Source organism: Elgaria multicarinata, chromosome 1, assembly GCF_023053635.1.
Source record: "Elgaria multicarinata webbii isolate HBS135686 ecotype San Diego chromosome 1, rElgMul1.1.pri, whole genome shotgun sequence".
Taxonomy (NCBI): Eukaryota; Metazoa; Chordata; class Lepidosauria; order Squamata; family Anguidae; genus Elgaria; species Elgaria multicarinata.
Window position 1 is genome coordinate 107,115,893 of NC_086171.1, and position 10,303 is coordinate 107,126,195.

The 10,303-nt window shown below is 45.4% G+C and overlaps 1 protein-coding gene across 2 annotated transcripts in view; it reads left to right on the forward strand.

The window, feature by feature from the left end:
* The window catches only part of SMG7 (SMG7 nonsense mediated mRNA decay factor), a 68,319-nt gene extending 58,233 nt beyond the window's left edge, over positions 1-10,086 (forward strand). For both annotated transcript variants that reach the window (XM_063134605.1, XM_063134614.1), the window contains 5 exons: positions 2,023-2,103; positions 3,445-3,601; positions 6,285-6,455; positions 6,542-6,690; positions 7,768-10,086. In XM_063134605.1, the coding sequence (XP_062990675.1) occupies positions 2,023-2,103; positions 3,445-3,601; positions 6,285-6,455; positions 6,542-6,690; positions 7,768-7,881 (672 nt within the window). In that variant the 3' untranslated portion in view covers positions 7,882-10,086. The remainder of the gene's footprint in view (positions 1-2,022; positions 2,104-3,444; positions 3,602-6,284; positions 6,456-6,541; positions 6,691-7,767) is intronic.
* The last annotated feature ends 217 nt before the right edge of the window (positions 10,087-10,303 follow it).

Consider the following 10,303-nt stretch of genomic DNA (forward strand, 5'->3'; position numbering starts at 1 on the left):
AAATTGTGCAAATCTTAATTCATTCATTACTTAATATACTGGTTAGCAAAGGAATTTACCAAAATGGTGCACAGTTCAAAAACAGAATTATAAACTGTGGAGGAACAGAATTGTCCTCCTTTTGAGGTATTTATTTTGGTTGTAGGGTATTGTGGGATTAGTGTGTGTGTGTGTGTGCGTGCGTGCGTTCTAGTCAGATTCAGACAAAAGTTTACTGGTTTAGAGGTCAAAGGTTAGAATATAGAAATCAGGAAGTTTTGCTCAGGAAGCAGAAGTTTATAAAGTTCAACAGGTCAGAGGAAGAGAGACAGTTTTGACTTAGGAAACAGAAACTTACTTGGCAGAAATGAACAAGAAACTACCTTCAGGATTGGTTGGAGTTGGCGAGAGATAAAAAAGAATCATAAAAGCAAAAGGCAGAGAAGAAGGAGGTGGGCTGGGGAGGAGAGAAGAAAGGAAGGAAAGCTAGAGTCCTAAAATTAAGAAAGAGCTGGTGGAACTGGAAAATTGGCTTAAGAGAGCTTGGAGCAATGAAAACAAAATATTGCTTGGAAGGGACGATAGTTTGTTGTATTGTGTGTGTATCCATTCAGATCTTAATTTTTTTACTGTTTACATTTTTCTTCAGTAACATTTAAACCTTATTGTTTGAAAATATGTAGTCTCCGTTTTGGGTACCCACCCTATTTCTGATAGCCACCCCATTCTTCCTAAAGTAGATACCTGGGAACCCAGAGAGTTTTGAAGTTGTTTTGGTGGAGGCATCCAAAGAAATAAGAATTTCTACCCGATGGCAGCGGATTTGGCTACAGGAATGAAAGGGCAAAAAGGAGTGTGGCCACAACTACTTTACCTGTTTCCCCTTCCACTCGTGGAATAGGTTGTTGCTGGCCCGTGACACAACCCCCAAATAGTGAGATGTCCATTTCAGCATATTCATATCCAGAAGAGTGACCAGCAACATATTTATAAAAAATTAAGCTGGCTAGGTTTAGGTGAAAAGAAATTGTTTTAGCATGCGCCCGAAGCTCACAATTGTTGGCACATGCCTAAATCCTGGGGACAGAGTATTCCAGGGGGCAGAGGCCAAAAGTGCTCTTTTTTGAGTGGCTGCCAGGTGAATCCAGGGAACCTGCGGAACCACAACAAGAGGCTCCCCAAATGAGCAAAGGTGCAGGATGAGGCAGCCTCCCCAACCTGAGCAATTCTGCCATTTTTACTATTTTGCATAAGTTATTCTAATTGTGTTATATAAGAAAGGGCAAGGAGCTATGCAGGGCACTGAAGTCCTGTAACCAGTGCTTTCAAATCATTGTGGCTCCTGAGCTTTCAAGCAGACATTGCTCACACAATTTCATTTCTTTTCTTTAGAGCCAAGTAGGGTAATAAACTGGATACTGTGCTGTATTCCACACTTCCCCCCCCCAAGCAGACTCACAAAATAGATGCAGCTCTGTGCATCTGTCAGATTTTTGTGAGTTTAACCTGATATGGGTACACTGCTTTTGACTGATAATTCAGTGGTTCAGACATAATGTGAGTAGTTGCTGTAGCATTAATATTCTTAAAAAATAAAATGATTTGTGGTTATGCTAGGAAAAAAATCACGTTAATTCAGACCGTAAGCCATCATGTTTGAGCAAGGGCCAACGCTACTACTCTAAACAACTTAATAGGTAGTTACTTAGAATTTACGAACTACAGCCTGAGCCCCTTACACTTCTAACCGGTGCATTCTTTGAGGTGCTGGTTAATACAGTGTGATCAAAATGAAGTTTCCCAGGTGATCTGCCTCTTATTTTTCTAGTTAACAGACAGTTTACCAAGTTCTCTCTCAAATTTACTGATGCTCTTTGTTTGCTGTTGATTGTTTCACGCAATGTATTCCAAGTGTTTGCATTGTATAATGAAACAAATTATGCAAAGGGTCTCCAGTGTATTGGTGTTATGCAGAAAAGTAGTCCGAGTTATTGCTCAGTAACCACGCCTAATGCTGTCTTTCCCGTCTCCGGCTTTCTGAAGAAATCGCTGCTAGAGAAACCATCAGATCTGATGTCTCAGTCACCATCTTTCCTGTCGCTCACGGGCTTCTCTCTCAATCAGGTAAGTAACTGCAACAAGCCTCTTCATCTCTTTCTGCTTGACATAGCCATCAATTCACGTGTTACTGTTTCTGCAACATACTTCTCACAGAAAATCTGTGATTTTAGCAGGTACCCTACCAGATTTCTGGTGGGGTTCCCACGTTGGGGTGCTCCTCCATACAACATCACCATCATCATCCCTGCCTAGCGCAAATGGTTCTAGGCTTGAGCCTTCTCTCTGCCACACTAGTTCTCCGTGTGCAGAACATCTGGGCATTTCTCTGTTAAGTGAGCCCCCAGCTGCAGTCTGAAGCAGTGCGCTGCACATACAGTTTCACAAGCCATGTTTTTTATTTTCATACTGTGGCTCACCATCACTCTCTTTTGCATTGCACTTGTTTACCAAACTTAACCCCCCAGAGGGCCAAGCATTTGCACGTTGAACTCTTATTTGTGTTCGTTTTAATATTTGTCAATAGGATTTTTTCTAAGCCTGTTATCTAAGAAGCAGTATATGCTGTCTTGGGGTAAAAGCACTATTTCCCTAGCTTCTGATGGTTTATGCACATCTGTTCGCTGAATTAATACTGCAATATAGCCTCCAATATTAGCTTCAGTCTTAAGAGTGTATAAGAAAAAGAACTACTTGCCTTCAGAGGAGTCCCTTCCCTGTATTTCTGCATATTAGACGTTGCTTGGGGCATTCTGCCTCTTAGGGGCAGGTAATTCTGCTGTGCCTCTGCACTGGGAGTGATTGAATGAACTGACCGCACCCAGTGTGGAGATTTTGCAGAAATGCTTGTTGCCCAACAGAAGATGCGTGGAAGAGACCAGGCCAGTGAATTGTGCAGACATGCAGTAGGTAGCTCTTCTATAGATGAGTACTTGGGGCTCACAAGCATCTTAACTGTTCTTAAATGTTTGTTTCTTGAAGCACATTAGGAATTCTGGTGCGCCACAGCGAATATTAAGCTTGGGAATGGGAATTACTGAGATAAGAGCATTGGATTTTGTTCAGGGTTGCTTGGTTTTAAACCTCATTCATATATGGCGCTCACTGGGCGTATCACCCTGAAGTAAGGTAGGCAGGGGGTTTTTTAAAAAAAGAAAAGCAAGATACAAAACCAGGACTGCGTCCTCAATATTGGTTACTGTCCTTGTTTAACGGTATGTTTCTCAGACAGTTTTGACACAGTTGCTATGAGAGCTGTAACTTCTGCAGCATTTGCTCGTCAGCTAAGGCAAATCTTCTGTGATTCAGAAGAGTAAGTAGATGCAAACAAAACTGACTTCGCCCACCAATACAATAATGAATTGCACAGGTCTGAGCTGAAGTTTAATCTCTGTCTTGATTTTGTAGGAAAGATACCCAAACAGCATGTTCAATGAGGTTTATGGGAAAAACCTCAATGCCAGCACAAAAACAGAGGTCGCTCCATCAGTGGCCCACCAGGAGACTTCACTCTACTCTCTCTTTGAAGGGACTCCATGGTCTCCATCGCTTCCAGCCAGCTCAGGTAATACTCTTTCATATGGCATATAACTTAGTTACGCAGTGGCCCCAGGCAAGCATTGCTCCAGATCATGGTTTATGCTAACCATAGTTCAGAATGAACCCAAAGCACAGTTTGACCTTCCAAAATGTACAACAGATAAATACCGTATTCTAGAGGTGTTGGTTTATTTTAGTTTTCTATCATCTCGGCTGTTGGATTTTTATGATGCACCAGCCTCTGGAGGCAGAGTAATGACTGTAATAATGATGGTTCATCAATTCAGAGAGCATGGCAAACCAAACTTGAGTTTCCTTAACCACGGTTTGGCATGACCTCTCAATTGAGCCTTGGTGAACTTGCTCCTTGTTGTTAATTTATAGCAGCTAGGTTCTTGGTAGTCTATGGCGTGGTAACATTTGCATTTTCCAGAGCTAAAGCTCGTACATTTCTTGCTTATAGACCCACTTGAGAGGAAAAAATGTGCCGACGTGCCCAGGGGGCAAGACAAGGGCCATCATCATGCTCAGCTTTTTTTCATTCACCACTGTAGCAACATCATGAAGCACATTCTCTGTGGAGTCTTCATTCTCACAAACATTTTAGGCTTCTCTCTTTCTTTTCCAGGGCTTCCTCCTTTTTTCACTGTTCTAATTATTTATTAGCATATGTGTCTTTTATTGGGAGATCTCCTTTCTTTGGGTGTTAGAGGCACAACAGCCTCTTTCAAGTAACGTTATTGGTGGACATTACCAAATATATAGGTGGACATTACCGCTGCATCTCTGCTTTGGAGAGGAGAACTGGGGTCAATCCCTACCTTCATTGTAATAGATCTTCTCAGTGACAGTTTTTGCTGTTGGCTTCCTCCCTTACCTTTTCTATCTACTCCCCATGTCCTCCTCCCCAGATTTCATGTGCTGCCTCCACCCCATGGGAAGACTTTTAGCACATGGCATAAGGTAGCTTGCAGTGCTGCTGCAACACAGATGATGATGATGATGATGATTTACATTTATATACCACCCCATAGCCGAAGCTCTCTGGGCGGTTTACAAAACTGAAGATTGAACTTCGCCACCTCTCTCCCTTTGTGCTTCCTTCCACCAATGCCTTTGATGCATATTCAAGCTGTGGGTTCATCTCTGCTGGTATCTAAGCCAGTACCAATGCAGACTGTATTTTCTTCTAGTTATTTTGCTACCTATAGACCTACCTGCAGCAATTCTGACATAATCAAGAGATTTTGTATGATGTCTCTAGCAAACATCCTCCCACTCTTTGCTGCAGGATTCTGGTTCACCTCCTTACTTTTGAACTACACTTATTTCCATCTGTCTTCAGCATTAGAAACTCCTTCAGTTTACAGAGAGGTCTTACTGTTTCCAGTACTGAACTCTGCCCTTTGGACTGTTGATCCTGAGGTTTTCACCAAATGCAAAGTCACAATAGCCACCATCTTCCCCTATGTTGACAATTGGGTTCTTGACTATTTGGACTTTACCTTTTGGATCCTTAGTAGGTCTTGGGCTTTACCTTAACACAGAATTCAGCCCAGGAAATGAATCCAGTTCAAAGAGCTATTTTGGGTTCCTTCATATTTTGCCGTCAGGACGGAGCTTATCGCCTGAATTATGTGCCTTGTGCTGTGGTCCAGGCAATCTTATATCTTCACTAATGTGGGGCCCTTTCTTCCAAAAGTGATCTCCAGCTTCCACTGAAATCAGGATTTGACTCTGCTATTACTTTCCCTTCATAACAAGGACAGTATAGAGTGTTCCCTCCACACTGTAGACTTTCAAAGACCACTTGTCTTCTACCTATGTAGATCAGTATCATTTCTCAAGGATGCTAATAACTTCCACAACAGAGAAAGTTATTCCTCAATCCTCAAAAGGTACAGTGTCTTTCTTCACAATGCCTATTGCATTGGATTGTTTCTACTATCAAGCTCTGCTGTGAGCTATAACTCTCCACACTGCCATGCGAGGCCATTCTTTTGTCTTCTCCAGAAGGATCCTGATCTTGGACCTTTTGTAGAGTAGATACCTGGTCTCAGCCTTCCACTTTGATCAAGCTACCTGTGTAGGATGCGAAAGCAAGCTCAGAGGCTTCCTTTTCAATAGAGCTGCACCCTCCTTAACCTAAAGGAGGTGAAAGCCTAGCCTCCCATATAGTGTCTGCACACAAATACCACAGGGGTAGAAAACAAGTTGCTTGCTTGTAACTGATGTTCTTCATGTGGTCATCTGTGCAGTCACACAACCTGCTCTTTTTTTCCTGCCGCGGATGTCTTTTCCGTTACTTCCTGCTTTTTCTAGGAGGAGAACTGAACGGGATGGCATTTGCTCCTCTCCTTGTGACATTGCGTTAGTACTTTGCCTTGAGGGAGGACAGGTCATAAACCCCAAGTTTTAGGCATTCAGTCTAGAATGCTCCAAACCACCAAGCACTTATCAGACTGTACAGATGTCCACTCAGGGATCATGATCGGTTAACAGGTAAGCAACCTGTTTTTGTTTTTGTCAACTATTAGAACCCATAATGCCCCATTTCCCCCAACACGACTGCTATAACTTTGTTCGCCTGTCTAATCCTATGTGCAAAAAGTGTTGCAAAGAGGAAACCAAACAAAGTAACCAAGTATAACTTCAAGCAATCAACCTGCACCTTGTTGACTTGGTTCTCCAAACTTTGGTTCCAACAGATCATTCAACACCAGCTAGCCAGTCTCCTCATTCCTCTAACCCAAGCAGCTTGCCTAGCTCGCCTCCAACTCACAACCACAATTCTGTTCCATTCTCCAACTTTGGGCCCATTGGGACGCCAGACAACAGGGATCGGAGGGTAGCAGATCGGTGGAAGACAGATAAGCCAGGTGAGCAGAAGGCTCGAGCACCAGGTGTAACGTCAGTGGTTTGCTGGAGCCCTGATCCCTGAAACCCTCTTTTCTCTCTCTCTCAGCAATGGGAGGATTTGGCCTGGACTATCTCCCAGCAACATCTTCCTCTTCAGAGAGTAGCTGGCACCCAGCCAGCACTCCCAGTGGCACCTGGTCAGCCCACGGCCCGTCCATTGAGGACTCGTCAGCTGTGCTTATGGAAAGCCTGAAGGTAGGGTGTGTATTGCGGTGTGAGGACAAAAGGCATTCCCTGCGTCCTTTGGAAGGTTGATCTAGCAGTCTCACAGCAAAACTCTGTGTCCTTTGCTGGCATCATCTTGGATTCCTGCTCTCTGGGAATTATATTGCAGACCAGTTTGGTAAAACGTGTATGAACAAGACTTAACTACATAGTCAGATTATTTAAGTATCCAACATGTTTTATCACTTTGCTGATCATTGGTATACGGCCAAACCATTGTGGTAAAGAGAATTTAAACTTTCACCAACCTACTTTATGATGGTTTAAAGGAATTCATCTAAATACTCCTAAATAGCCTTAGTTTGTTTGGCAACTAATATTTAAAGAGCCATTATTTTGGGTTGAGCAAAAGCGAAAGGGCCAACAGATTGGCTCTACCCACCAACTCACTCCCATGTGAGTTGAGGCATAGTCAAAGGGCATCTTCAGTTATTTTTCTATGGGTAAACAGCCACAGAGACTTTGAGCAGAGCCTCATTTCCCTTATGCAGCTGGATTGCTCAGGTACGGGCAGAAGACTGAGGTGCATAATAAGGAGAGAGCTCTGAAAAAACCCCATCTCTTACATGTGGCCCTCCAGATAAGTGTTAGACTGCAACTGCAACCTCCATCAGCCTTCACCATTGGCTATGCTGGCTATGCTGGTGGAAATTGCAGTCCAACAACATCTGGAGGGCACGACACTCCCCAGTCCTGCTGTGAAGAAACACTTTTCAAGGGGCAGACTTTGGCCCAAGCCTCCATTGCTGCTTGCACTGGGAAGGACGGGGTTAAAGAGCCCTTTGCCTGGACATTGACTTGCATAGGAGAAAGCAGTTAAGGTGCTGTAAAAAATAAAGGGGTTGGGATGGGGGCTGTGTTGGGGTGGGGCAGATGAGAAACCCCCCAGGGCCACCAATTGCATGCTACTGACAGTAAAAAGCCACCACCACCACGAGAGGGTGACGAGAACATAGGCGGCTTTACTGCTCTGGAATGTTTTAGGCACTCTCGCCTTCTGCTCCTGCTTTGACCTGTCACCTTGCTGGGTTTTATTTCATTTCTTAGTCTATCTGGTCCAGTTCCATGATGCATCCTGGACCTTCTGCCCTGGAGCAGCTGTTGATGCAGCAGAAGCAGAAGCAGCAACGCGGGCAAGGTGCCATGAATCCACCGCACTGAGAACGAAAGAGGGTGGCAACCTTTGCAACCGAAAGCTCCATACATCATGGCATGTTGGGTTTGCAGGACTGTCCCACACAGCCCTGTGCGCGTGGCAGCCCTCTCTTCTGTTCCTTGCCGTCAGGAGGGCGTAAGTGCTCCACCAACCCACTGAGTGTGCACGGAAATGTCTGCAGTGCAATGGAAAACCAACACCAGGAACTCTCCCACCCCTCCGGGGCCCTCTGGAGGGAGAGAGGGACTGCTGTTTGTCTCACGGTAACCCGATATCACCGCCGCTCACCTTCTCCATCGTGCATGTCCCCAGCCACGTGGGAAAATAAAAAGCCGAGAACGAAGAGCAGATGGGAGAAGCCACTGAGAACTTCTCAATCCTTCTCAATTTCGGAGAAGCCAATAGGAATCTATTACTGATAAGCTTTGCTGACTGAGAATGTAGTTGAAATTTATTCCTCAACATCTAAATTTCTAATTATTACTATCTCAGTAGTAAGGTCACACTGAATTCTTCCATACACAAGATGTGCTTTGTAGTCAGTGTGTGTAGCAACCCCTCCAGTCGCTGGTCCAGCCAGAGGCGGGTGGTGGCCGATTGGGTGGGGGGCTTGTGTCTTGTCTCCTGGGCTAGAGAAGGCGCTTTCGTGAAGGAGCATCTGGCCCCTCCAGCACCTCTTCCACCTTTTCCTCAAAGGCGATCTCTGGACGGCCCTGAGTGGGTTAGAGATTCCAGTACTGAAGCGCAGTGAGCACTGCAGGGCCCCCTGCTAGGGCAGGCAAGCCAGCCACTGCGATGGGGTTTTAAGTTAAATGGTTCAGATTCCTGTACATTTTATGATAGTGTAGTGACCAGCCTCATGAAATGGCTAGCTGGTCTGTGCATTCACAGCCTGACTCCTTTATGTAGGTAGGTAGAAGCTTTCTGTGTCTTTTTTTTTTCCCCTTGCCCCCTTTTCTTCCTTCCCTTCTCCTTGCTGGTTGCTAGTAGTTCTATTCTTCATATACAGCATCCCACAGAGTTCTAGCAAGATAACGGGGGGAGCAAAGGAGTTAAGCCTGGACAGGATGATGTGTATACTCCCCGGCCCGTAGGCGTATGCCCACTCCACAGGCTTGCACACACCTGTAGCCACAGGGTTCCAATTCCAGAACGGAAGTTCAAGGCAACAGAGGACATCTAACATGGAACCCACGCACAGAAGCCAACCGTCCTACTCAACCCTCCAAGGGTGCCGAATGGGGCAAAGGGTTCTTCTTGATATTTATTGAGCAGAAGGAAGACGGCAACTCTGCTTCTTGCATAGGACAAAAGGACAGCATTTTGTTTTGTTTCCCAGGGTAGCTATGGGAACATTCTAAATGTTATAAACTGCCGCAGTGGCAGGAGCGTGTGTGTGTGTGTGTGTGTGTGTGTGTGTGTGTGTGTGTGTGTGTGTGTGAGAGAGTGAGCTCAGGATCTGTGAGCCGGGAAACAGCTGCAGAGCAAAGCACATCCAGGGTTCACGAGTGACGCTGGAGTTGGGGAGCAGCCCCAAAATAAGACTTTACATAAAGGGAAGCTGTATGCATAGTGCTCTCTCTAGGATAGGAATTGAACCCCCCTATGCCTCCCCATTCTAGCAGTGTTGCTGCTCTGCGTTGCATTGCTAAAACGTGTTCCTCTTTATTAAAGAAGAAGAAGAAGAAGAAGAAAGTCTCTCCAGGATGAAGTTCCTGCCCTGGTTGTAATGTTAAGCTGAGAACCTCTGTGCTTCTTTGGCTCTCTGCCCCACCCACCCCGGCTGCCATCCCAGCCCTTTCTCCCAGTTCTGTGTTTGAGCTGTGCACCCGAGCAGCTGCAACATTCCAGTGTTTGAACCGCCACTGATTCTTGCACCCGAGACAACCTGACCAGGTTCACCATCTCACTCTCTCAGCAGTGCCAGAATCCCAGCCCCTAGGCTCCCATTTCTGCATGAGAAATCTGGTGTTTGGAATGTTTTTTTCCCCCTGAATCTTTTGGGCAGGGCTCCCTGTTCTCTCTCTTCTCCCCCTGCCCTTTCCCCTACACACACACCTTCTGTGTCAGGAGCCTCAACGGAAGGGGAACCTCCAGCAGAGAAAACTGGTTGTGTCGTAAGCTTCTTTTGTGTTTTTTGTCTGTCTGTGCGAGACCTGCAGCTGCTGAACTCAGCTTTGCCTTTAATTAAACCATGTTCTCTACAGCCAGCCTTGTGTAGTCACATCTTTCTTAATCATTAGAGCTGTAGTTAATGAAACACTTCTGAAAAGAAAAGCGGGGGGGGGGGGGGGGAATCAATAGAGGAAATCCCCAGTAGTGAGAGGATCCTTTGCGCAGAAGTGAAAGGAGTTTAGAGGGCCACGCAAGTTCTGACTGGAGTCGAGCATGTGGATGATGACAAAGCGAGGCAGGCCAGGTTGCATC